At 44.5% G+C, this 27,833-nt stretch overlaps 1 protein-coding gene across 1 annotated transcript in view; it reads left to right on the top strand.

Moving 5' to 3' along the window:
* Nucleotides 1-27,833, top strand: part of GRM2 (glutamate metabotropic receptor 2) — a 238,903-nt gene that overhangs the window by 169,165 nt on the left and 41,905 nt on the right. The window contains exon 3 of the mRNA XM_078662234.1: nucleotides 2,973-4,036. Coding sequence (XP_078518360.1) covers nucleotides 2,973-4,036 — 1,064 coding nt within the window. The remainder of the gene's footprint in view (nucleotides 1-2,972; nucleotides 4,037-27,833) is intronic.

Genomic DNA, 27,833 nt, shown 5'->3' with positions numbered 1-27,833 from the left:
CGGCTTTCGATTCTCAGCCAGTGAAGGTGGCGGATGGCAGGAGTAGTGGGCTTACGGCGAGGGATATTTAAGAGAATCCTTGCAGCCGCATTCTGGATAGACTGCAACTTCATTAGGACACGCTTCTGCGTATGTAACAGGAGAGCGTTCCCGTAATCTATTTTTGAGAAGACTAAGGTAGAGACCAGAGTTTTCCCAGCCGAGGTAGGGAGGTAAGGCAATATTTTCTTAATTTTTTTCAAAATAAAGAAAGCTGAGGAGACAACCTTATTAGTGTGGAGGTCAAAGGACAGCTTACTGTCGAACGTCACTCCCAGGTTTCTAGCCTTTTCCACTGGGACAGGTGGAGGGCCCAGCTTTTCCGGCCACCAAATGGAAGACCATTCAGGGGAGAGCCTGCCGAAGGTCATGATCTTGGTCTTGTCCGAGTTAAACCTTAGACAATTCGAGGCCATCCAGGTGCTGACCTCGAGCATGGCTCTTTGGAAGTTGGCTGCCACAGTAGGGCCGTCTCTATGGATAGCCAGAACCAGCCGAGTATCATCTGCGTAGGATGTGAGCCGTACCCCATGGGCCTTTATTACCCTCGCCAAGTCTGCTATGTAAATGTTAAACAGCAAAGGACTTAGCGAGGAGCCCTGTGGGACTCCACAAGGGAGTGCAGTGATAGGGGAATAGAAATCTCCCAGCCTCACTATCTGGGTACGGTTTTCCAGGAAGGATGAAATAAGATCCCTGGCCAAACCGGTTATCCCCAGAGCTGTGACACGGTCGACCAAGATGGAATGGTCGACCGTGTCAAAGGCTGCTGATAGATCCAGAAGGATCAGGACAGCTGCCCCTCCCTGGTCCATGATCTCATCAGAGGCCTTTATCAAGGCGGTCTCAGTTCCATGCCCTTTCCTGAACCCAAACTGCGTTTCGTCGAGGAGTTGGTGAACCTCGACGAACTCTGAGAGTTGTCTATTCATCAGGAATTCGCATACTTTGGCAGGAAAAGGTAGACACGCAATGGGTCTATAACTGACCACAGCTGTAAGGTCTAAAGAAGGTTTTTTTAAAAGGGGTTTTATGACAGCCTTCTTCCACAGGCTGGGGTATTGACCTGTGTGGAAAGCAGTATTGCTAATTTCCATGGGAGGACATGAGATCACTTCTGTGAGTTTTTCCATCACAGACGGGGGGCAGGGGTCCAGAGGAGAGCCCGACTTGATGGTGGAAATCAGTCTGATAATGTTGTCCTGTGAAGTGGGTGTAAAACAGGGAAAACAATCAAGATTGTGATCACGAATTACTTCATCCTCAGTACAGATTCTATGATTAGTTCTGATATCCCCTTCAAAGGATGCATATATGTCCGCCACCTTTGTGGTAAAGAAAGTGGACAGTTGATTGCAAAAAATCTGTGAGGGTTCGACCCCAGGTCCAGTGGAGGGAGCAGATAGAGTCGTAACAACAGAGAACAGCTCTCTAGCAGAATTGGCGGAATTCTCTATTTGTGCCAAAAAGAGAACAATTTTTCGGGCAATAATCGCATTTTTGTATATTCTGAGGGCATCTTTATATATTTGTTTAGCTATGGGGCAGTAGAACTTCCTCCAGCGCCTTTCTAAATTCCTGCAATGTTGGTGGTGAAGTCTAAGATCTTCAGTGTACCACGCGGCCGACGGAGATGCTCTATTAGGTCTTATGAGTTTCTCCGGGGCCACTAAATCGGCGGCACTTCGGATCCAATCCTGGAAGTCTGAGGCTGCTAATGTTACCATTTCCCTGAATCTCTCATTGCATGGTAAATCCTCATGTTGTAGCCCCCCCCATGTTAACTATGGTCAATAGTGTGTTTAGCCCTACTCACCACATGGGCCCACGCAAAGTCAGTTTTCCAAACTTGTTAGCCCTTCCAGGTGTGGAGCGGATACCTGTGTAAGCAAATCAGCTTATGGCTTGCAACTTTGGAGAGGCGAACCTGCCCTTTCCCAGTTCAGGCCCAGGAAAGTAGACAGACCAGGAGATCCCACTCATGCTGCCCAAGCTCACTGTAAAAACACAAGTGCTGATGCCACAGCGAACACTGACAACAATCATCCATTTACAAAAACTAGAAAAACTCAGAAAGGGAGGGCCGAGGCTCTTTTTATAATTACCACAGGCAGAGTTAATTAAAGAAAACGTAAATGGGAAGAAGTGAGAATCATATCACTAAACGATTCACAAAGAAACATATTTTTCTCAGTTAGCGTGTGGTGGCCCCAGTGTTGGAGTAAAGAATTTCACTAGGAAGATGGAAGAGGTGGAATTGTGGAAGGCCATTCACAGCTGTTGATGCAGTCCCAGAAATGCTTTCAACCCTAACACAATCAAATGGGACAATAGGAGATACTCAATTTTGGTTTTGTGAATTCTAAAGTGTATTTTTTCTTTTCAAGGCACATTGATGAACTTAATTTAAATGGATTAGGCAGGATTACAGCATAAAATCAGGCTCAGTACAGAGATTCTAAAATAGACCATCACTAAAACCATTATATAGTGATGAAGGTCCACTCAGGAAGGTAGTATTTCAAGATGCTTTATTCCATGAAGATAACATGTAGTAAGGTACAGGACATCATGTATTTATGTGTTAGATCAGAGCCCCACCAGGAGCTGCCTGTCAGCTGCTCAGCCCATGACCAACTCACTCTGCCTCTCTCAGTCCCAACATTCCGAGGCATCATCAGACTCCAACATTCCAATGAGTCAGAGCACAGGCACTGGCTGAGCAGGGCTGGTAAAACACCTTACAGTATAATATGCAGGATACAACACATTATTTAGGAGACAGTAGTTATTTTCCTTTTATATTGGGTTCCAGAGAATTGATCATGTGTATTTACTTTAACCAACTTCACGTACCAATTGTATTAGGTCTACAACTTAACAAATCTAAAAAAAAAATGTAAAACATTGACTTTCTTCTGTTTCTTCCCCAGCTCCCTTCAGGCCAGCGGACACAAAGAACATGGTTCGCTTTGATCGCTATGGAGATGGCATTGGGCGTTACAATATCTTCAACTATCAAAAGACGGACGGTCGGTACAAGTATGAGAAGGTGGGCTACTGGGCAGAGGAGCTGACCCTGAACACGAGTCTCATCCCCTGGGCCAAGAGCTCAGTGCCCGTCTCACAGTGTAGTGACCCCTGCAAGAAGAACGAGATGAAGAGCACCCAACCCGGGGACATGTGCTGCTGGATCTGCATCCCCTGCCAGCCTTTCCAGTATCTCCTGGATGAGTACACCTGCAAGGACTGCGACCTGGGCTACTGGCCCAACGAGACACTCAACGGATGCTATGAGCTTCCGCAAGAGTACATCCGCTGGAAAGACGCCTGGGCCATTGGGCCAGTCGCTATCTCCTGCCTTGGCTTCATCTCCACCCTGTTTGCCTTTGGTGTCTTCATCCAGAATAACGACACACCCATTGTGAAGGCGTCTGGACGCGAGCTCAGTTACACCCTTCTCACGGGGGTTCTGATGTGCTACAGTATGACCTTTATCTTCATCGCCAAGCCCTCTACTGAAGTTTGTACCCTGCGCCGCCTTGGGATGGGCACCTCATTTGCCGTCTGCTACTCTGCTCTGCTCACCAAGACCAACCGGATCGCTCGTATCTTTAGCGGGGTGAAAGATGGGGTGCAACGACCACGGTTCATCAGCCCAGCCTCACAAGTGGTCATCTGCATGGCCCTCATCTCCTGCCAGCTGGTAATTGTCATCATCTGGCTGCTCGTGGAGACCCCTGGAACAAGGAAGGAGACGGTGCCCGACAAGCGCTACGTGGTGACGCTCAAGTGCAATAACAAAGACTCCAGCATGCTGGTTTCCCTCACATACAATGTGCTGCTGATCGTGCTATGCACGGTCTATGCCTTCAAGACAAGAAAATGCCCAGAAAACTTCAATGAGGCTAAATTTATTGGCTTCACCATGTATACCACATGCATAATCTGGCTTGCATTCCTACCAATCTTCTACGTCACTTCCAGTGACTACCGGGTAAGCAATTTTTTGTTTCTGACCAAGCATAGATGGCCACTCTCTTCCCTGTAAATTAGAAATGTTCCCATATTCAGCATGAGTTTAAGCTGCTCTTTGATGCCTAATGCACTGCTCTTGCTAGCAATTGTATCCCAGTTATATCAATAGGGTTGTGTTCAGGATGGGTGCACCTGCTAGAATACAGTCCTTTATACTGTTAAGACTTGATTTAGAAGGAGGTGGCAAGATCATTTCTGCTAAAAGTGAAAATTTAATTCACCTTTTTCTGAATATTCCCACCCAATTTAACAGTGGTCGATGGTGGTGTATCTGCTGACCTTCCAAGTGGTGGAGCCACATTCAGCTCTGCCATTGGAAACACTATGCTGGTGGCAAAGTTGAAATAGCCATTTCTGCAGACCAGAGCATAGGCAAAATGGGTAATTGCCCAGTGACCCCACCGTCCAAGGGGCCCCTTGGGAAAGTGAACTTTCTCTCTAGTTCACTTATGTGTATTTTTGTTTCTTAACTTTTAAAGTATAATTCAATAATGTTAGGCAACATAGGGTAGTAAACATTTAAGTTATTCCAAACAGGGGCACCCAAAAAACTTAAGATGACACTGCTGCAGGCTTACCTTCTGTGTAAACCACAAACTTCATTGGTGTGGGATACTCCTTCCGCACTAGGTACATTTTGAATAAGGGTCCCTGAAAAGGATGCCCTACTTTGAGGGTTTATTTACATTACCCACATCAGGCGATAGCGGCAGAAAGGAGGCAGAATCTAAAGGTCTGCAACAAAGGAGAGACACAAGGGGCAGATTTGTAGGATGGATTGTTGGGGAGGGGTAAAAGGAGGCAGGGGACTAAGTGGGAAGTCCCACCACACAGGTGACATACTCATCATTTGATGGAATGGGCCTTCTAAGCTATGATGAGGCCCTTAGTGTCTGAAGTGTTCATTTAGACCTAAGCCTAAAACGTTATAAATAAATAAATAAACCTAGACAAAGCCCCACCACCAACCTACTATCCCCCCCCCACCACCACCACCACACACACACACAGCAGCCAGTGGTTAATGCCCCTGATTATACAGACAGAAGAATGGCAGATATCAGCATCTCTTAGTGCAAGAACAACACTCCACGCTGGCCGTGTTGGAATTACCAAGGTGCTTCATTGTGTGTAGGTGATGGGAGCTGTTTCTTCCTCCCCGCCTTAGGCTATTTCCAGTGATTACTCTGGTGTACCCTGCATGTATCACAGATGGAGGGAATCCTTGGGAGTTCCATGAGACATAGGGAGGGAGAAACAGTGCCAGCTCTGGATTGGAGGGTCCCCATGCCTCCCCCACCATACCCTGTCCTTACCAGGCAATGCAGGTTGGTGGTGAATATTGGCACCTAATTCTTACTTGGAAGGGTTTTAGCAGACTGTTGGAGGTGATGGGGACCACTCTCTGATGGGTAAAATTCCCACATGTCCTATAAATTGGCGGGTAGGTGGCAGTACATTGATGGAGAGAGGTTACTACCTTCTCCCACGGATGTCTAAGTCGAGGTCTGATTCGCATTGATTTCCTCAGAAGCAAATAAGGAGATACTCAATCCAACACAGAACACTGTTTATCGACAATATTTCGCATGCAGACACTTGTAGCATCATTGAGATGCTTCAATGCAAATGAAGGTTATGAATAGCTAATCAAGGGTATCTTGAAGATGTCTCTGACATCTTCAGATTCATACCAGTGCAAATCACTGAATATGTGATGAGGCAGCTTCTGTTTATCAGCACGGCTTTGGGCATCACTTAATTAACTAGGAAAGAAATACAAGTGGACCGGGGCTTTGATGCCTTGGACCATCTATGCATCATCACATAGCACTGAACCCTCAGACTCTGAGGATCATTCCTTCATAAAACTAGTATTATAGAGCATCATCAAGGTGAAATCATCTAAAGAACTGCTATATACTCATATATTTAAAGCATCTGATAGTAGTTGCCGAATACTTCAGCAGGCATGTTTAGCAGTTGCGGCCGGTGCAGGTAAGCGTGGTGAGGTGGGGCGGTGGTGGGGATGGGGATTCGACAGACGGCGGAATAGGGAAAATAAAATAAATAAATATATAAAACTGTCGTCTTTTGACGACCCCTGCGCCCCGCCCCCGCGCTTACCTGCACCGTCCCAACTGATGTTTAGATACATCTTTGTCAGCAACCTGCAACAGTAGTGAGTGGGGTACTGCAACGCCTCAACTATACATGTCAGCCACCATCTGAGTTTCTCTTTATCCAACTTCACCCGAGTCCAGTTTGCATACACGCAAAATGTGATCTTGGTGGTCGTCAAAGAGAACATTTGCATCTAACTGTGGCTATTGTCCCTCAAGGTATGAAATATTAGCAACTAGCATAAGAAAGCTTTTCATCAGACAGGATCTCCTCAAATTTGGGATGTATGTCATTACATCGCACACCAATACCACACGTGCCATTACAACGCAGGTATTACTAAGCGATGTCAATGACAACGACATGCCATTACATCGCAAAATTCTACCACGACTATGCTTTTACCATGCATGCCATTACAACGCAAAGGCGTGTGTGGTAAAGCTATACTCGTGGTAAAAGTTTGCTAGGTAAGAGACTCTACCCTACCCTACACTAAACACTAATATAGTACCCCTGCACAACCCTCCCCCGACCCCCAGTCCTCTCCCTACAATAACACTACACTACCCTGCGCAACCCCCCCGACACTACCCCAAAACACTACACTACACAAACACTACAACACTACCCTAAACCCTAAAACACTACACTACACAAACACTACAACACTACCCTAAAACACTACCCCCAGCACGACCCTGTCCCTACCCCCAGTCCGGACCCTACACTGAAACACTACCGTGCACAACCCCCCCAATACTACCCTAAACTCTAAAACACTACACTACACAACACTACACAAACATTACAACACTACAACAAAAGTAATCCTCACCCCAAGCTCAATCCCCCTTACCTCACTCGCCTTGTGGTTCCTCTCTCCTGCTTCCAGCATCGTCTGAGGGGCAGTGCACGTCGTTGTGAGGAAACAGCCTCAGTTTCCTCACCACGACGTGGATAGCCATTACATCACATGCGTTGTAAAAGACCATGTGATGTAATGGTATGCGTACTAATGGCTACGCGTTGTTACATCGCATGCGTTGTAACACATGCGATGTAATGGTATTGCGTGGTAAAATCCGCGTTGTTATTGCTGTTTCCCCAAATTTGTCCAAAGCTGTCAGACATGAGCTGCGTGCAAAGACTTCACAGCTCAGGAGCAGGGGTGATGTCCATCCTGCATGGAGGGCATGGCATTGTCTGTTACTGAAAGACGTGATAGAGTTGTAGGTCAATCGCGTGACTCATCGGATGCACTACAATTATGGTCATTTAGCAGAAAGGTAAGGGCCACGTCACTACTACACTACTTCTCTAATGTTGTGCTTCTGAAGGCCCAAAGGAAAGAAGAACCTTTTTGGCCTTGGCACTTCAACTCTTGGCTGGTAAAGGTCAGCAGTTGTGCTAGCGAGTGGGTGAAGTTTAAGTGCTGATATGAGAGCTGTCTGGAGAAATTAAAACATTGAAAGATAAGCAACAAGCAGTTGTAAGTATCCACACTGGACCATCTGAAGGTAAGGAAAATTCCTGGGGGGAAACTATGGGCCTCATTTATGAAAACTATTGTATTGCTGCGACAAAACAGAGATGCAACACTTTTCACGGCGCCCTCCTAGCGACATGATTGATGTGCCGTATTTAATGTACAGCGCTCCCTGTCACAAGGAAAGACAGATACGTCAGGAATCCTGACGTATCTGTCGGCGTAAAAGTCACATATTGCTGGAGTTGTGTCGCTAGCATGATGCAACTCAAGCAAGGCCTATCCTTATTGAACTGTGTCACCCTTTCACCTCCCATGAGGCAGGCATAGGGATTTGAAGCAATGGCGTCCTAGAAGTGGCGCACTGAAATCTTATAGATTTCAATGTGCCACTTCTACAAGGCTTTCATGTGGGGGAACGCCCACCCTGCATACATTATCCCTGGCGCAGGTATGACGTGGTGCAGGGGTTTAAAAAGTGATGCATCTAGGAATATGCATCACTTTGTAAATAGGGAGCAATGGGGCTCATTTTTTACGCCGCCGATGTGTCACAAAACGCGTCCCACTGGCAGCGTAAAAGTGTCGCAAGGGCCCATAAATAAGCTCTATGAATCTTGATCTGAGTCTATTATCTGCACTCAAAAGCAGGCAGGAACAACAGTTGTGCCTTGAATTGCAGTAACAAGGGCAAGACACACCAGAAACCCACATACTCTACCCTCCCTCCTGTGACCCCTTTCCTCCTAAGTCGGCAATCTCACTGGTAAGTTAAAAGATTGCCTCTTGCTTTGCTTAGCTTCATTTGGCTGTGGAGGGCGTCCCTGTTCACATCACACCACTGACAAATCCATATTTGTGTCAAAACGTAGACCAGCACTCGTAAAATCACGGATGTATGACGTTACAACGCATACTTTTACATTGCATGCCTTTACAACGCGGTATTTACAACGAATACCTTTACAACGCATAGTGCTTTGGGGCGCTGGATAGTGAATAGTTTAATTTACTATTCCAACTCCAGTCCCCGTGGACACTAGGGAAGGTGTTGGACAGTAAATTAAACGTATTTCCTATCCTAGAGCGCCCCCCAGCGCAATGCGTTGTAATGGTTTGCATTGTAAAAGTTGCGTCGTAAAGGCACTGCGTGGTAAAAGTTGCGTTGTAAAGGATGTTTCCCAAAATCACAACAACAGGAATTACATTCATAGGGATATCAGTCTTTTAAAGCCAGCTCTACGCAAAAAAAACATGCAAAATGTAGCTGGTTCGCTGAATTGGATTCAACAATATCTTGTTAGAAACAAACATTGGTATAGCTGTTAGAATTGAAACCCGCATTCGAGCATTGACCTGCTGCAGCCCAAAACAATTTAGAAAAGTATTAAATAAATAAACGAATGAATGCATGGCCAAGATATAGATTTCAATGTGCGACAACAGTGTCCTTTCCAATTTAAATAGGTCCTCATCCATCCCAAATGGAGGCGGAAGGATACACACAAACAGCCAATAGAAGTTATGTGAGACTAAAATAATCCTGCAGGCTGATCCAGGTAGTTATTGACAATTTCTGAACTCGGTGACTGAGGATGCTGAAATGCGGAACTTACGCCCCTTAGAGTCTGTATGGAATATAATATGTGCACCAATAATAGTGCACATACCATTACACATAATACCTAAGAACACAAAGTAAAATACCATGTAAAGCTCTAGTGGTGCTCATGTGGAACCGGGAGGTCTGGCAGACGCCCAGCAAGCACAGTCCAGCTTGTTTCCTGGGAAGGTGGGGGACCACAGAATGATGGACCCTAGTTATCTATTCTTTCTCAAAAATGGCAATTTTGAGAAGGGATTAAGTGCTAGTTTGAGAATCCAAAGAAGGAAGGCATGTGCACGGTTCCAGCTCTGGTCAGCGTCATCAGGGGATGGAACCCTGTCAACTGCTCCCAGTCTGAGAGGAACATCTATGTGGGGTTCTGGCCTGAAAGTGGCCACGATTCTCTGTAGGCTTCAAAGGAAAGAACTATGAAAAATGGCAGGAGACCTGTAGCATTGGCAGATTTGTCCAGAACACCAACACCACCTGAGCAGAGGGAGATTCCTAAATAGAAATCTCGGGGGCATATTTACAAGCCCCTACCACCACTGAAACATTACTTTTTATGACAATCCTGTGGCGATAGGGGCTTCGCCTTATTTACAAGGCAGCGGTATGCCACTTAACGTGGCTTAACGCTGCCTTGTAAATAAGGCCCCCTTTCACGCTATGCTTAGTGGGAAAGGGGAGGGCAATGGGTGTTGCTGTGGGCGTCCAACTGCAACACCAATTGATTCTGACGCTGCCCACATCTACAAATAAATAGGAGGCAGCGTCCCAGAATTAAGACCAGGGAAAATCTGGTCTCACCCTGGCGCAACGAGAAGCAATGCTTCTTTTCTCCTAGTTTTTGCTGTTTTCATGCGTGCTGCGTTGTGCAGCACACATGAAAACAGTAAAAGGCCAATGATTGTTTATATGCAGGAATAATTTTTTTTAAATGCCGTTTTGCAACTTCTATGTGTGATGAATAAAGCAGCACACATAGACGTTACAAAAGGCATTTAAAGATTGTTTATGTGCAGGAAGGGGGACCTTTCTACACATAAACAATCTTCCCCTGCACACAGACACTTTAGCACTATGGTGGAAGGATGCCTGTGTTGGCGCTAGGCTGCTAAGTGTAGCGCCACCACAAGGAGAAACGCAGGACTGCACCATATTCTTGTAAATATATTGCATCCCTGCGTTTCTGAAGTGGCGGAGTGGAGCGTTAAGCCAGGAAGGCTAACGCCTCACTCCGCCACTTCCCTTGTAAATATGCCCCTCTGTACCTTAGAAGTATTTCATAAGAGTGCTTTTTACATCAATCTCAGGCGACTCAATGGATAGAGGACTGGGGAGCAGGATTGTATCTGCAGACATAGCTCAGCCTATCAGAGAGCCTAGGGAGAAGACACCTTTCCTGCCACCTGCTGGTAGCCACTCTTTACAGGCTCATCTAGTATCAGTTGCAGTCTGGGAACTCAGGGGCATATTATCAAGGGGGTTTATCTCCGCTTTTTTGGCTTTAAAAGCCAAGAAAGCGGAGATAAAATTATCTCCCTATTACCTAGCTGTTGCTAACACCAGTTAGCGACAGCTAGTAGGAGATGGCTACCATCTTGGGCCCCGCTTTGCATGTCAGTGAAATTTATCACTAATGACATGCAAAGTGGGCGTGCCAAGATGTTAGCGACTGGAAACAGTCGCTAACATCGCTATCTCCTATTACCAACTTTTGGAGATATTCGCGCTAAGCGCGATTATCTCCAAAAGCTAACGCCTGCCCAGAGCTGTTCTTAGCCATGTTATCCAATGGGAGGTGGATAACATGGCTAAGAGCATTCGCTCGGTAATGCATGAATATCGCTGACTTTACAGCGATATTCATGCATTTCGGACGATTTTTATCGTTTCAGAGATAAACCTTGCTACAAGGTTTATCTGCGATAAAAATCGTTGCAGCTCGGCGATAAAAATATTGCCGCTAAGCCAACATAGCGATAATTATCGCTAGTTGTTGGTAATATGCCCCTCGGTTTGTAGCAGTGTATTTTGCAGAATAAGTTTATGTACCTCCCATTCTCATCTCTGTACAGCTGCAGCTGCTCAGATCGGGTTTGGCTCTTCCATTCTCCAACAGAATAACGTTTGCGTGGCAGAAAGAGTTCAATCTGTCAATTTTTTCACAAAATAAATGTTGGTATTGGTATCTAGAGAGCAGGGGGTGGGGGATATACACTGGAGTGGGGTAGGGGAGATTTCAAGTTTGTGAACACCTTGGGGAAAAACAGCCAGTGATGTGGAATACTTCCTCTAAATCTCGCAATGTGATTTGATTTTATTGCTAAAAGTACTGTATGCAATGGTTTTAATTAATCACGCATAATAATAAAACTAAACTAAACTAAATGCTCTAAATCTTGTCAATAGATAACACTTGCAAACATAGTGAACCAAATCTAAAAAGGGTTCTATGACTAAGTTCATTTTAATAATCATTAATGACCGCACCAAAGACTTAGCAATTTGAGTAGTCTCCCGTTGTGAATACCTTTATTTTAAAAGTATCCTTGACCCCGAACTTCTCCGAGCTCTCAATCTTCCATTGGGTCTTATACAACTATGGTCGAACAGCCCATGATATAGATCTTCAATATATTTCAGCAAAATGAATTCATAGAAAACATCCAAATCTATAAAATCAAGAATTATTGTAGATGTAGATGTGCTGGGGGATTAACCCGAAACTGATAACCAGATCAAGGGAGGGGCCAACTTAACTTCATTATCCATACAGTCTAGAACAAGTTATTTGTGGCATAACTTGGCACTGCTTTGTTGATAAGCCTAACAAATGCCTAGATAATTTATTTTCCTTAACATGAAAGGACATGATAAAGGCATATCCACAAACTCCTGTTCTAAAGGTGATTGCAGGTTTACACTTGATGGTAGAATATGTCCAACATGTCCTTCAAATGTGTATTCCCTAGAGAGACAACAAAATTAAAAACTGACCCCAAGGTCTGAATAAAATCATAGTCTCCTGACCTTTAGTTAGTTTGACCACTTACAATAAATGTTAACGATTTAAAGAATCAACAATGGCTTACACCCATCTTATCCAAAATGGACCAACGTTTATAGTAACAGGGTTGAATGCAGAACTCCGGTCCAAAAAGGCTAAGAGCAGACTCCCCCAAGGACCGTCTTACTTGTACAACAATAAAAGCAGATTGAGGTATTGTAGAATTGTTCCCAAACCAGGTCTAAAATCATAGCGAATCTCTGCCAAGATTGCTCTATATTGTCTCTAGGATTGAGTCATTTTTGGAAGAATCCTTCAAAACAGAGTCTATCAAAGAAATGTTGTAGTAACGCTTAGGGTAACCATTGATACCTTTTTCAAACATCAGAACCATACATGATTAAGAAGAAAAACAATATGCAAAAGGGAGTGCTCAGGAAGTCCAATGTTGTTACTGAGCGTTCACTAAATCACATATTAATCCAGATTATTCAAACATATGAATTTTTCTCATAGATCCAATATACCGCAGGAGCCATAATATGATATGATATTCCAAAATAGATTTTCTTTATTCCTCACAAGATCAGACTGCAGCCGAGCCATCCTTTTGCATGGATGGAATGCTGCATCTTTCTGCTTAACCTGGCAGTCCCCACTGGGGATACAGATATTCAGCCTTCTCCATTTTCTGGTTTACACTTATCGAGGAAGAATCAGTAAGGAATTTTTAATTAACCTTGGGTGATACGACAATCCAGCCCCCTCTTCTTCTGTGTGGCTTACACTTGCCCACAAGGAAACACGAAGATATCTCTAAACCTGAGGAAGTCCCTTGTCGGGACGAAACGAGTTAAATGGGGTGCAGTTTCTGGTGCCAGAGCGATGGGTGCATGCCAGACAGTTGGCTGTGCACACCATGACCGAGGCGAGGTCTGACATGGACTGCAATGTGGTTTGGTGGGCCCTAAGTCAAAATGAATCATTTATGGCCTGCTTCTGCTTCAGCTGGATTTTCAGCTCAGTGCGTGTGAGGCTGCAAGCTGTTAACAATAAGTAGCTACGCACTTTTCTTTTTAATTACTCTGAGGACGTTGCATTGTTTGTTGTCGATACCTGATCTTTCCTGGACCCAGCATGCCTCACCCCTAGCTCACTCATCAGCCTGCCTGGCTCAACAGTATTAACCAGTGCAAATTTCTTGCTCCTTGAAAGGCCGGTGTGCACTACTGACATCACTAACGTGATGCAGTCATCATGCCTGGACCTGGGTGGGCCATCCTCTGAAGACATACCAGGTAGACATGCATCTGAACCGAAGCAGGTGGACACAGGACAGGCAGGTACATTTATCTTTATTAATTACTGGGCCTATCACACTGGGGAGAAAAATGAAATAGCCCCAGTCCTGTTAAATAAGTGCAGGTGCTAAGCACCGTAAACCACTGGCACACATTAAGCACTGCCAGGCTGTATCTACCAAACCCTTAGAAGCAGGATAGCCACTAGTTGTCCTGCTGAAGCCACTAGTTTTGACAGAACAAGCTCAGAATGGAAGGAATAAAAATGTAGCAGCTGCAGAAGCCAGCACGTCAAGCAAATATTTTTCACTTCTTTGATTGTAAAGATCTACCTTCAGACTTAGGCCCACATGCATCAAAGCAAAAACCGGTCGCAAACGGGCAGATTCTCAGAATCTGCCCCTTTGCGACCAGTATTTTTGCATTTGGGATGCATCATACCAAATGCAAAAATCGCAATTTAAGTAATCTCTAAATTGCGATTACTGAAATTGGCATTGCATTTAAGGAATCGCAAATTGAGATTCCTTAAATGCAATGCATTAAAGTAAAAAGACTAGCGATTTCACTAATAGGGGGTGCAAATTACCATGAAGTTCAACTTCATGGTAATTTGCAAAAACTTTTAAAAAATGAACTAAAGTGCATTTTCAAAGTTCCATTTTACACACACACATGCCCTTGGGGCATGTGTGTGTGCAAGATGTACTCCTATGCAGATTTCAGGGGTGCAACAGGGTGTCCTTTTGACACCCTGGCACCCTTGAAATTGCATTCTTAATTTGCGATTCTCTAATTGAGAATTGCAAATTGAGAATGTCTTCCCATTCATTCCTATGGGCCTCTAGGCCCAAAGGAATGAATGGGGAGATATTCCTTAATTGAGACTCGCAATTTGCGAGTCGCAATTAAGGAATGTTTAGGAATCGCTATTTTTAAGCGATTTCTACAAGCATAGGCTTTTGCTATTCCTTATTAGTGAATCCTTATTTTTCGCTAATAGGGAATCGCAAATGGCATTGTTGATGCATGTGGCAGTTAGTCTTTTTCTGGAGTTCCAAGTCCTCCAACAAGGCAAACCTGAAGCTGTACCCAATGAAATTGCATTGAAATCAGACACCTTTGCCGCAAGGTCTTGCTTACGCTCTGGAGGTCTTGAAAATTCCCAAAATTTCTACATCCCAGCTTTTCAGAGTTTCTGGAGTAGGTCCTCTTGGTCACTTTTAAGGTGCCCATGACATCCGGGACAGCCTTTAGGGCAGCGGCAGCTACCAGCAGGGTCCAGTCCAGGTCTCATTTCCACTGGGCAGCTGGCATTGCAGGAAATTGGCCTCCTGCAGTTTTGTGTGTCCCTGTATCCCCACAGGAGTCATCCAACTGACCCTTGGAGTACACTACTTAGGTGGGAGTAGGCCCAGCCCTTCAGGTCTTCACATAGGTCTCAAATAACAGGTCCAGTCCTCGTTTGTTCTTTCTCAGGTCTTGATGTGTTCTCATGAGCTGTGTGTGAGGTGCCAACTTTGAAGGTATCACTAGCCAGTGGTTGGCGGTGACACCTATACACTCCCTTACCAATGAGGAAATGTTCCTGGGTTGAACTCTCACAGCTGCTCTTCCTGTTCTGACAGGTATCACATACCTCACCCTCAGCCCATCCTTTCACCAGGCCTAAGCCATTGTCTCTGCTCTGGGAGCAGTTTTTACACCTCATTTAGGGAAAGCACATGGCAGGTGTAGCTGCTGACAGGAAAATTAGCCTTCACTAGTTTTAGGCAGGGAATAAGTTACTTTCTGAAAGCTGCCATTTATAAATATTTATCAAAAATGTAATTTCACCATTGAATTGGATTTTTAATATTAAAATTTGTGGTTGAACCAGTTCTCTATCTTCTCTCAAACCCAATTTAGCAAAATGACTATATCATTCTGCACTTTAGTTTTCCTCTTAGGGAAGCCAGATCATTTCACAGTGAAAATTGCTTTTGGGACTTGACTCTATAGGACTGTCCTAACATTATATTTTTACATATCCCACTTATAAAAAGTAGGTACTGGTTGTATGATAGAGGCATGCATGGCTAAACCATGCGTGCCTCTACCATGTAGTCCAAGCCGCAAATGCATCTTAACCATGCATTCCTTTACCACACAATTTTGCGGTAAGGCATGAATGGTAAGGGGGTATGAGTGGTTAACTTTACCACTACTCTGACCCCCACTCCCCCTGCTCTAAGCCCTTAATTACGAACCCCCTACCTGCCCCCTCCCTGAGGCCCAAAACCTGCCCTGAAAACTACCCCTTTACCTCCCCCTGCCCTGAGGCCTAAAACCCTGCCCCTTAACATACACTACCCTGACCCCCCGCTGTTCATAAAATGACCCCAACCCCCTTCCACTGCCCTGAGGCCTAAAACCCTGCCCTCACTTAAAATAACTACCCTGTTACCCCTCACCCTGAGCCCTAAAACCGCCCCATTCCTACAAAAACTCCCTCCAAACCCAGCCCTTAAAACTATCCCAACCCCTTCTCCCCGCCCTGAGCTCTAAAGACTGCCCCCTTCTTAATCTTAAAAGAATCCTGACCCCCTCGCCCTGCCTGAGCCCTAAAAACTTGGCCCCTTCCCAAAAGTACCCTGATCCCCCTACCTCTGAAAGCAACCCCCAGACCCCATTCCCAGCCCCACTTACCTGTGAGAGAGAGAGAGAGAGAGAGAGAGAGAGAGAACTTTTGTCTGAATGTGCGCCTAGAATTTGTGCTAAAATGTAGACACGCTTTTGCCCGTGCAGTGTGCATTTTTGTCTAGACCCATGATAATCTGAAGAGGAGGGAATATGTTTCAAAGTAGTCATGTGAATGTATTTAAAAAATAACATAGCAGAACCCAATAGTCCACAAAATAAAGTAATATACCATAGAAGTAAAGATTAATCTCACCCATATAATCTGGTCATGTATGTACCAAACTGCACACCTTCTGGAATATAATCATGCAAACGATACACAAAGCAAATAGCATAAGCTTAGAAGAATAAACAAAAACCTACCTATTGGGTATCCTGCCCTTACCAAAGAAACAAAAATGTTAGACTAAGTTGACAGACAGGGCGTTTAAGCTAGAGAAGAGCTTAATAGTGCAGAGCTGGAAAACAGAGAGCTAGGAGCTGCACCAATAGGTGGAAGTAGAAAGCCAGGAATTGCTAATAAGCAAACGCAGAAAGTTAAACGAGGTCCAATTAGTAGTTGGGACGTAATAATCCTGAACTTATTCAATAAACATGAGGAAAGGCCACTCTGAATCACTCCCAGAACAACCCAACTCCAAACATAAGACGCTCATGTTACACACTCCACAAGTCAAACCCAGATTGTTGCCACCCACCGTTACCCCTCTCCTCTCCTTCCCTCGCAAACATCACTCTACGCCTCCCTATGGCTAATTCCCCTTCCCACTGACGCCCGCCTCGTGCCTAAAGTCCACCTCTAGGCGCATATATGTTCATCTGTTAGACTTTGGTGGACATTTCTTCATACCTTCTCTCAAGTAATGATTTGGGATCAGTACTCCTCACTAATGCAAACAAAGTGAATTGCTACCTTGCACATAATCCCCGGACCTGATAATTCTCGCCTCGGTGCCTAGTCTAATCATGGGTCCCACTCTGTGACTCTGGGCAATAGCTTGCTTAATCTCCACAACGGCCCCAGCAGCACTTGGATGCCTGGCTTCACCTTGGGGGTGCCCAGGAGTGGACATTTCACATGGAAAAGCCAGGAAGGGTTCCACAGCGGTATGAGTGCAGCGCCGGGACGCCCCGTCGCGTGGGCAGCCGTGGCTTTACAAATACAACACATTTACATTTACATTTACATAATAGCTCCAAGTTGGTTCTTTGTTTTGCTACTTGTTTGGTTATATGACTTGGTTGCACACAGCAGCAAACTGAGGGCTTTATTTATGAGGCCTTATGCCGCTGTTTCGTCACTTTATCCTGATGCTGCGGTAGCGTAACAAATGCGCCACTCTGCGCCCTATTTACAAAGTGAATATCTAGGCAGATGCATCACTTTGTAAAGCCCTGCACTACATTATACTTGCGTCAGATATAATGTATGTAGGGTGGGAGTTCCCATGCAAAAAAGGCTTGTAGAAGTGGCGCAGTGAAATCTATGAGATTTTGCTGCGCCATTTGCACAACTTCACTGCATCAAATCCTGAAGCCTGCTGCACAGCAGGCGAAAGGAGTGATGCAGGCCCTTTCACATGGGACATGTCCATGTGTAGATACATTGCTGGAGTTGCGTCTGATTTGTGACACACTTCCTCAATGTGGCATTACTGCGCCAACAGATACGTCAGATTCCTGATCTATCTGTTCAATCCTTGTGACGTGGTGTGCTGTAGTTTAAATACGCCGCATCCATGCGGTCTCAAGGAGGGCACACTGAAAAGTGTTGCATCACTGTTTTTGTCCAGCGATACGACACTTTTCATAAATGAGATCCTAAGAATTTATATTGATTAGGGGAACTATGGCAATCATTACAGCAAACGTTTGGATAAAAATGTAAGCATCTTAATAAAAAAAAAAAATTTTAAAGTAACAAAGCATACCCAGGCTTTTGAAATAAAGTACAGGTATAATATTTCATAGAAGAGAATAGGATAAAAAATCTGGAATAAAAATCCAGCAAAATCCATTCTTTCCTAAACAGAAACCTTTGTGCAGTGTTTTACACCAATTGACTGCTCGTTGAAGCACCTTAAGTGGCAGGTTAATTAATGCAAGGCCAGCAATTAGTGAGGCGTCCGAGATCATTAACCTACTGACAGAGCACGCTTTGCGCCATCTTCTCGCAAGCGAGATGTGGTTTAATGAGACCCAATTAGGCCTGCTACACCAACTTGTGCCAGCCCACTGTAATCACAGTGAAGAATAGAGTAGTTAAGTGGTGCAGTAGATTGCATCTGATTACCCCAGGGACCTAAAAGCATTAAAGATGATGGTGGAGGTGTTGTCCAGTCTTCAACGCATTACAGTTAAGTGTGCGTAAGCACCTCTGCTTCAGTAGTAATAGATATGATTTTTAAATCACCTTCTCCATCCGAGGTCTTTGCAGGTGGCTTTTTGGTTATTTGATGAATCTATACTGCCTTGTAACTAAAGTTGTAGCAATAGGGCAAGTTTGATATCTGGGGAAAACTCTTCACAATCCCTCACTCAACCATCCATATCAGTGTTAAGCTACTTAGTATGCCCAGCACACCGAAGGCTCCTTTCACAATAATTGAGAGCAATTAGATTTAGTAGTGACTCATTTGTGTCCTCCTGTGAAGCAGAGATGGTCTGTCTAACTTGGTCAGACCATGTGATTTAAAATTTTACATTAGAGAATCTCTCTAGGCAATAGCAGGGCAAGAGAATCTAAGCTAGTAAGGAAACAAGCAAAGGCAGAGGGAGCGAGCTTCCATAAACAATGGACTAAAACGGAGTTTTGAGGGACACGTATGTGTCAATAGCAGAAAATCTAGAGTCCTTTTATCAATTATTGGAATCCATGTTAAATTGCCTTGGCCTCTTGATGATGAGTGGAAACCTTAGCGACCGGAGTAAAAAAAAAAAGCCTAAACTGGTCTTCTAGTAAAAGCCTTAGAATGAGCTGCAGACATCTGGAAAGGGGATGCAAAGAGTTGTGCAACCCACATAAAGTAGCTTGCAGCAAGTATTAGCTGAAACCGTACAGGTTGAGTTCGAAAGCAAATGAATCACATTTTTCAGGGATGATTATTCATGCAGAGACTAACACCAAGGTGACATGTTCAGAAACAGGCAAAGCTGAGCACCTCTGAAGAACTTGCAGAGGTCATGAGGGAATTCTTTCTTAATAAGATCAAAATCTTAATATTAAAGAATCCTAGGCTGGGATGTTTTGATCTTGACCTATGCAAGTTTCATCCATCACCAGAAATTAGGATGCAGCGAGGACTCTCCAGCCAGCCACAGAAAATTGAAGCATGGTTATTTAACGCCTTAACTGCTTCAAACATTCCGCACCAGTGCGGAACGTTCTAATAAACGGGCGGGCCGCATCGGCCAACGGACGTGAGCAGCACTACCGAGGTAGTGCTTGTGACGGCCGTTGGCCGACACCCGCAGCGAACGGGCTAAGCAAGGTTACTATAGCTCATCTATTGGCTCTCGACCGGCACAAATCTTTTAAAAACGTGCCCGTGATCTGTGGAAGTTTGTAAATCAGTCACGCCAGGACTGAATAAATGCCACAATAAAGCATCTTGTGGTCGCGCACCTACCCTGTCATCATATCACGCAGCTACGTCTAGGTCTAACTCGTACTTATCTATTGTGGCTAATATTACAGAAGCAGTGAGGCAGACATGACTGTAGAAATACTCCTTTGGATAGTAATTAATCCACATTTTGGCTCTGAAACTGTCCGGCAGTCCTAATTTCATTGGACTTATCAGCTGCCTTCTATGTGGTTGAATATACAGTCCTCCAGGAGAGGTCAGGTATAGGATTTGGGATTAAAGGCACAATGAGGATGTTCCTAGTGGGTTGACCCAAGTAGGATAAATAAGGACTCTTATTCTCAGCCTAGAGCCCTAAATTGTAAGATGCACGGGGACTCATTACTATCCTCACAGCTCCTTAAATGTATATCACTTCCCGCTACCTAAGCTGGTTGGACGAACAGCTGCATTTCCTGATGTGCACAGTGACACCCAATAGGTGGTTCAGCTGGGGAGCTGAGGTGATGGTCTTGCCCAAGATCATCACTTTTTCCTTGACATAGCATACCTTGCTGACAGCCGCGGGCCGCTGCAGGAAAGAGCGGTGGGCCGGCTGGGGAGGGGGAGGATTTCGAGAGACAATTACAAGGGAAAATGAATTAATCATTTCATTCTCCCCTGTGGTCATCTTTCGAAATCCCCCCCCCCACCCCCCCCCCTCTACCCCCCCAGCCCGCCTCACCGCTCTTACCTGCAGCGGCCGCGGCTGCTTGCTAGATGAGGAGGAGTAATTTGCTAAAATGGCTAAAGGGTCAAAGTCAAAGATCTTGAGCCTCTTTATTTATTTCTCAGGCTTGAGCCCATGGACAATCCGATTTGATGGCACCAGCTGTGAAAAATGCTGGCATTTTCTTTTACCATAATTTCTTTATGGAGAAAAAGTTTACACAAATGGACAACATTTTTAATAACCAATCCAAAGTTGCTTGTTTAACCTCATCGATGCATTGTAGGCTTCCTATTCTATAAATAAAATATTGAAAATACTAATTATAAAGGAGTTCATTGTATTGGTCCACCTTTGTATTTGTGTGGGCCATCTTCTGCTCTGGCGTCTGCCAGACTCCTGCCCTAAGGGTTGTATGTGATTTCATAGAAAAACGATTTAATGGAATACCACTACTGAGAAACGCTTTCATCCTAAACTATTTAATGGAAATTTGTAGGATGAATGGAATTTACCATTTCATAGAAACCAATTAATAGAATGTCTTTTTTTCTAAATTTAGATTCTGCAAACTTATTTTTTAAGGTGAAAATAAATTATTTCAATCCTTTAGGTGAGAGGACAGTATTTTGGATTTATATAATTTGCATTGTCAAACAATTACTTTGGATGCTTTTAATTCACTGAACCGTCACCAGCTCCAAAGATCATCCGTCAATTTTCCCCAAAAATGCCTCCTCATGCAAAAACAACACCCATCCCTAACCCATAAACTCCACTGATCCCTTAATCCTAAAGCCCTTTCTCATGCTAAACTCCACCCACACCCTTCTCTGAACCCTAAAACACCTCACCAACCCTAAACTCCACCCATACCTGGCTCCTAAACTCCGCCCAACTCTGAACCCTTAATACCCTTTCTACTTCTAAACTCTACCCATCTCTTAAGCTAATACCCTAAACTCCACTCACCCCCGAACCCTAAAAAAAACCTCACCACCCCTGAAAAGCACCCATTCATGACCCCTAAAACCCCTCACCAGCCCTAAACAACACCATCCCAGAACCTGAAAAACCCTATCTACATATAAACTCTCCATATACCTGAACACTTTAAACCCCACCCCACCCATTTCTGAACACTAAAAACCTTCACTGTCCCAAAACTGAACCTTAAAAGCATGCACCAGCACTTAACTCTACCTATTAGTAAAGTCTAAAAACCTCAACACCTTACCCTACATGCCACCCATCCCTGAACCCTAAACACCCTTCACCACCCCCAAACTCCGCTCATATGTGAACCCTAAAAAACCCTCAATACCCTGAAACCCCACCCATCCCTGAACCCTAAAAAACCCTCATCGTCCCTAAAGCTTGCCCACACCGAACCCAAAAATCTTCACTACCCCTTTCCTTTACTCAACTTTGTGATTTTGTATGTTTCCTTAATATTACCTTTCATTTTAAATGTTTTATTTACTTTTTGAATTATTTGTATTACTTTTAAATTGTCTTTCCTTAAAATTGGTTTCCCATGATTTGGTTCCTCCAGTGTGGTTTCTTAGTTTTCGTTTCTCCATTAGTTCACATTCATCAGCCCTGATTGAAGAAACCAATGGGATAGATAGACAGTGCGCATTTTACAAATATAAGAAGGTAACATTCAGAGGTGCAACTAGAGTCAAATTTCGGGGGGGGGGGCTAAGATTTTTTTGGGGGGGGGCTGATTTTTCAAGCAAAGACAGAGTGGAGCTACAAGGCCTCTAAGAAGGGGTGAAAAACATCAAAGCCTCATTAACAAGCCAAAGGTCTTTTAAAGACCTGTGAAGTACTCGGGTGCGGCTGTCTGTGTGCCCGGGAACCTGTCTCATCCCGGGCTGCCACACACGACGGGGGGGGGGGGGGTTGCTGATGCCATTTGAGTCCAATGGGCGTTGTGCGCCTGGTAACATTCCCTTAATACAAAAAGCAAAACAACTCTACAATCCAACTGCTCCAACAAGAATGGTACATTACCTTGGGAATGTTGTGGAGTCATGTGGATTCATCCAACTACATTTTAAATCAGCAGTTATGTAGTGCATGGTCCTCTTTTTCCTTTAAGAAGAGGAAATATTTTTAGCACCAAAGTGTTAAATAAAGGCTGTCATTAATGTGTGGCATAAATACTCCCCCACCCTCACACCACACCTTTCCAGAGACTTTGGAAAGGACGAAAACGTAGAGAATTTAAACTCAGTACTGCTGTTCACATTGTAAGGGTCAAATTAATGGGCGGGAGTGGGCTGTGTCGAAGGAGATAAACAAGCATAGAGTCAGGACTATGGAAATGAACAAGTTCTTATATATTATGAACAGGTTGTGCAGGTAAGGGCTACATAGGTGTCATTGGAGGATCACAGGGCGAGAGTCAAAGCATAATGAGGGAAAGAGACAGAGCTACATAGACATGGCAGCTGCCATGTGAAAGGTCTGGACTCACACAGCCGCGGCCCGTGCAGGTATGAGAGCGGTGGGGCGAGGTGGGGGGGATTTTGACTGATGATGATGATGAAGGAAAACAAAATAAATAATTAATTTTCCCTCGCCGTCGTCTTCGAAATCCTCCCCTTCCCCTCCGCTAATTCGCTAATAAGGAATAGCAAAGGCTATGCATGAAGAAATCACAAAAAAAATTGCGATTTCTTAATATTCCTTAATTGCGACTCACAAATTACGAGTCGCAATTAAGGAATACCTCCCCATTCATTCCTATGGGCCTAGAGGCCCATTGGAATGAATGGGAAGACATTCAATCATAAAAATTTGTATAGCGCGCTACTCACCCGTAAGGGTCTCAAGGCGCTTAGGGGGGGGGGGTTAAACATTCTACATTATACATTCTCAATATGCGAATCGCAATTAGCGAATCGCAAATTGAGAATGCAATTTCAAGGGTGCAGGGGTGTCCAAAGGACACCCTGTTGCACTCCTAAAATTGATCTGTGCACATGTGTTGCGCACACACATGCCCTCAGGGCATGTGTGTGCGCAACATGAAACTTTGAAAAATGCACAAAAGTGCATTTTTCTAAGTTTTTGCAAATTACCATGAAGTTGAACTTCATGGTAATTTGCTACTCCTATTAGCGAAATCGCTAATTTTTTTACTTTGATGCATTGCATTTAAGGAATCTCAATTTGGGATTCCTTAAATGCAATCGCAATTTAAGGAATCTCAATTTAAAGATTCCTTAAATTGCGATTTTTGCATTTGGGATGATGCATCCCAAATGCAAAAATACCGGTCGCAAAAGGGCAGATTCTCAGAATCTGCCCTTTTGCGACCGGTTTTTAGCTTGATGCATGTGGCTGTAAGTGTATAACAGACAATTGACTGAGGAAAAGACAGAACTAGTAGGGTCTGCCCTCTCTATTTTTCAGGAAAACTCGGCCATATGATCTTCAGCAACGTTTTGCCACTGCTAAGAGAACAAAGTAACTTTGATATACAATAAAAACCTTCCACCACCCTGGATACTCTGTGACCAAAAGGGAGTCACACATCTTTGAAAATCTAAGCTATGTGCAGACAAAAATAAATGTGGCAGGGTTATCTTCCATCCACACATATACCTTAATATATTTTCCTTTCTAATGTTATGTCACATTCAGGTATTTTCACAGGTTCTTTTTTTTCCTCATCCCTTGCTTTCTCCACTTGAAATCCAAAATTCGGGGCATATTTACGAGCCCCTTGTGCCGTAGTTGCATCACTTTTTGTGATGCAACAGTGGCGCAAACCACCAAGTCATATTTATGAGGCCACGTAAAGCCACTTTGCATGGCTTTGAATGGCCTCACAGAAATGGAGTAAGGCAAGGCCGCACAAATCACTCCCTTACTTTGCGCAAGGGAGGTGCTCTATGGGCATTGTGGTGGATGTTCCCTTGCAGCACTCCTGGATTTTCACGCATTTCCAGATTTATAAGACCTTGTAAACCTGGAGAGACGTCGAAACCTTACGCCTCCCCAGAGGAGGAGCAACAAGGAGAAATATGTTTAATTCTCCTTGTTTTTTTCCTCTTTCTGTGTGTGCAGCACACACAGAAAGAGGAAAAAGCCCCCAAGGATTGCTTTTTTGTAAGAAGGTGCCCCTTCCTGCACAAAAAACAATCCTGCATGCAATACAGACACCCTTGCATGGTGTAAGGGTGCCTGCATTGGCGCTAGGCTGCCTAAACGGTGTCAGCACAGGAGGAAAGGTCAGGAATGCACCATATGCCATGTATACTGTGCTTTCCCACCCGTTCACTTTGAAGGAGGGCAGAACAGCAAGGTGCTTCGCAGTGCTGCCCTGTGCCAACTCCCTCTAAATATGCCCCAGCATTTCTAGATTTCAGGCACAGGCTGTGTTACTCTATGCTTCAAGTAGCAGCTCTGTGGCAACAAATGATTGATGGAATGCTGAATGAATCAAACATTCACCCCAGTCAAGAGATCTGGGTTAAACCCATTGTTCTTTTGCTCGCTACCCCACCCCAGTTTGGACCCAGCCATATACAAATCAGTCTTGTTCCTGGTCCTCATGGGAACAGTCCAGCCCGAACTGCCAAGCTGAGTACTCCTTGGACCAGAAACAAGCATCCTGGGACAGGTTTCGGGTTAACATCCCTCATCAGCCAGGCTAGCTTGAATCCAGTGGCACAGCGAGCTATGGGGTAGCATAGTGAGCAAAATAATGATGGATTAAACCCAGATCTCTTGACCGGCGGTGAGTTGTTGAAAGTGTCAGCACTCCGTCCATCGTCTTGTTGTGTTTGTCAAGTAGCAGCGCAGCTGAGCAGCAGACAGTACTGAGCAATGGCACCCGCTTAACCGCATGCGTGCGGGCGGAATTCCGCTCGTACGCTGAGATTTTTTAAAGCGCACTTTACGTGACAAGCTGGGCTCGTCATCAGCGTGCGAGGAGGCTACGCCATGACGAGCCCAGCTCGTCATCAGTGTGGAAGGGGTTAATGAGGTTTTCTGTTGCAAGACCTACTTGCGTCAGTGAGAACACCTTCTCTGTGCCTGTGTTCAATTTACCAGAGGGTCAAGCCGAATCATTGGTGTTGACTAGCGCCCAGCACAACAAAACTCCCCATTCATTTCTCCACCTTCCCAAGACCCGCCCTGGGGGTGGAGTGTGTGCGTGTCAACGTCTGATGCTTGACGTCGTACATGAATGTCCAGTGTTAAACAGAGCTAATCTTTCCACCTACATTAAACACATGTCAAAAACTGTAAAATAAACCAAATATGGAAATAGGTATTAACAATGTAAAATGTCAGTTAAGTTTGTGGTCAACCATCTTCTCTGATCTACTTTATCCTTTGCTCACAACTTGCGCTTTCGCTTAAGGTTTATAAGATGCCGAGTAAGTGATGAGAATGATAAAAGGACTATTTCAAATTATTTTGCAGCTTCAGACCAATGTGTACAGTTCTTGTATCTGTGTGCTGCAATTTCTCTGCTTCCCCTTGGCCTAGGGCACATGGGGAGTGATTTTGCTATATCAAATATTCATATTGCTCAAGTACTTATAGACTTCAGCGCCTTAAAAGTGTAGATCATTTTCTGTTTTCACATTATTTTGCAATCAATGAGTATGTTATATTCTTGACATTATTCTCTCCACCGTGGGACAGCAAGTATTCATTATCATTGTATCACAGATATTGATCCTCTGGAATTTTTCAAAAATCAATTCAGTGCTTGATCTATGGTATATAACATCCTTTCACCATTATTGTTTTTTAATAACACTTTTTATTAAAATTTAAAGCCAAACACAACACCTTTCGTAAAGATAGGAATAAATCCTGCTGCACAGATATCATGCACATCTTTTCTAACGTATACAGAGCATAGGTTGGCAGGGCGTATGTTATGTACACAAAGTAAACCCAGCTGTATAAACCTTCCAACCCACCCGCCCCAATCTTTTGATGCTTCTCCAGAGAGCCATGGGACTTATACACAGGTTTTTCTGCATCAGCACAATAGTTCAGTCTATGATTTTACCATTATTATTGATGTTGGAGCTTCAGCTGTTGATCAGTTTTTAGGTTGAGCTGGGCAGTTCATGCGCTGCTCTGCAAGGCATGCTGTATTCGGAGTAAGGACGTGAAGCTCCGCCCACTCTCCTCCCATATTTTTCATTGGCTTTTGTCATTGTCCTTGGTAAATGTTAGCTTCTGATTCATTAATAGGCTTGGTAGTCCCTTCTTAGTAACGCCTTGTCTTCATTTGTAACCTCCCATGGCGACATCCCCGTTACGTGTGTTGTTGCTCGGTAGGCTTTAATTACAGCCTCAGAGCACGATTTTGCTAAATGCTTTTCGCCTGCCTACAAAGCGAGCAGGACAAGCTCTCTTGTAAGGCTTCATTTATTTTTTCCATAGCGTGGCATGGCACAGTTTTCTATTTTTTTACTTTTCTTTGTAAAAGCGCCCCATGCCACACTTCCACGTTAATATTTAGATGAGATGCATTTAAGGAAAGGGGCACAGCCGTCATTAAAGTTAAGTGGTACAATAAGGGGTGGTGATGGACGGAGCATCTGAACCAATCAAACACTCACACCCAGTCAACAGAACTGGGTTTAATCCATCACCGTTCTTTAGCCCATAAGTTGGCAGGATATGCTCAGACGTGAGTCCCTTGCTCACTTTGCCACTGGATGCGGTACAAAAGGGGGTGGTGATGGACGGAGCATCAGAACCAATCAAACACTCACACCCAGTCAAAAGATCTGGGTTTGATCCATCACCGTTCTGTAGCCCACTCTGCCACCCCAGTTCAGACATGGCTATATGCAAATCAGTCTGACCCTGTGCCTCATGGGAACAGTCCAGCCCGAACTGCCAAGCCATGCCTTCCCTGGACCGGAAAGAAGCTTCCGAGGACCGGTTTCTGGCATTCCAGCCGTCTTCAGCCACTGGATTCAAGCAAGCCTGGCTGAAGACGGCTGTAATGCCAGAAACCGGTCCTAGGAAGCTTGAATCCGGTCCAGGGAAGGCATGGCTTGGCAGTTCGGGCTGGACTGTTCCCATGAGGCACAGGGTCAAACTGATTTGCATATAGCCATGTCTGAACTGGGGTGGCAGAGTGGGCTAAAGAACGGTGAAGGATTAAACCCAGATCTTTTGACTGGGTGTGAGTGTTTGATTGGTTCAGATGCTCCGTCCATCACCACCCCCTTTTTGTACCACTTTGTT

Source organism: Lissotriton helveticus, chromosome 9 (assembly GCF_964261635.1).
Source record: "Lissotriton helveticus chromosome 9, aLisHel1.1, whole genome shotgun sequence".
Lineage (NCBI taxonomy): Eukaryota > Metazoa > Chordata > Amphibia > Caudata > Salamandridae > Lissotriton > Lissotriton helveticus.
Note: the sequence above shows the minus strand (reverse complement) of the source record. Positions and strands in the feature narration are given on the sequence as shown.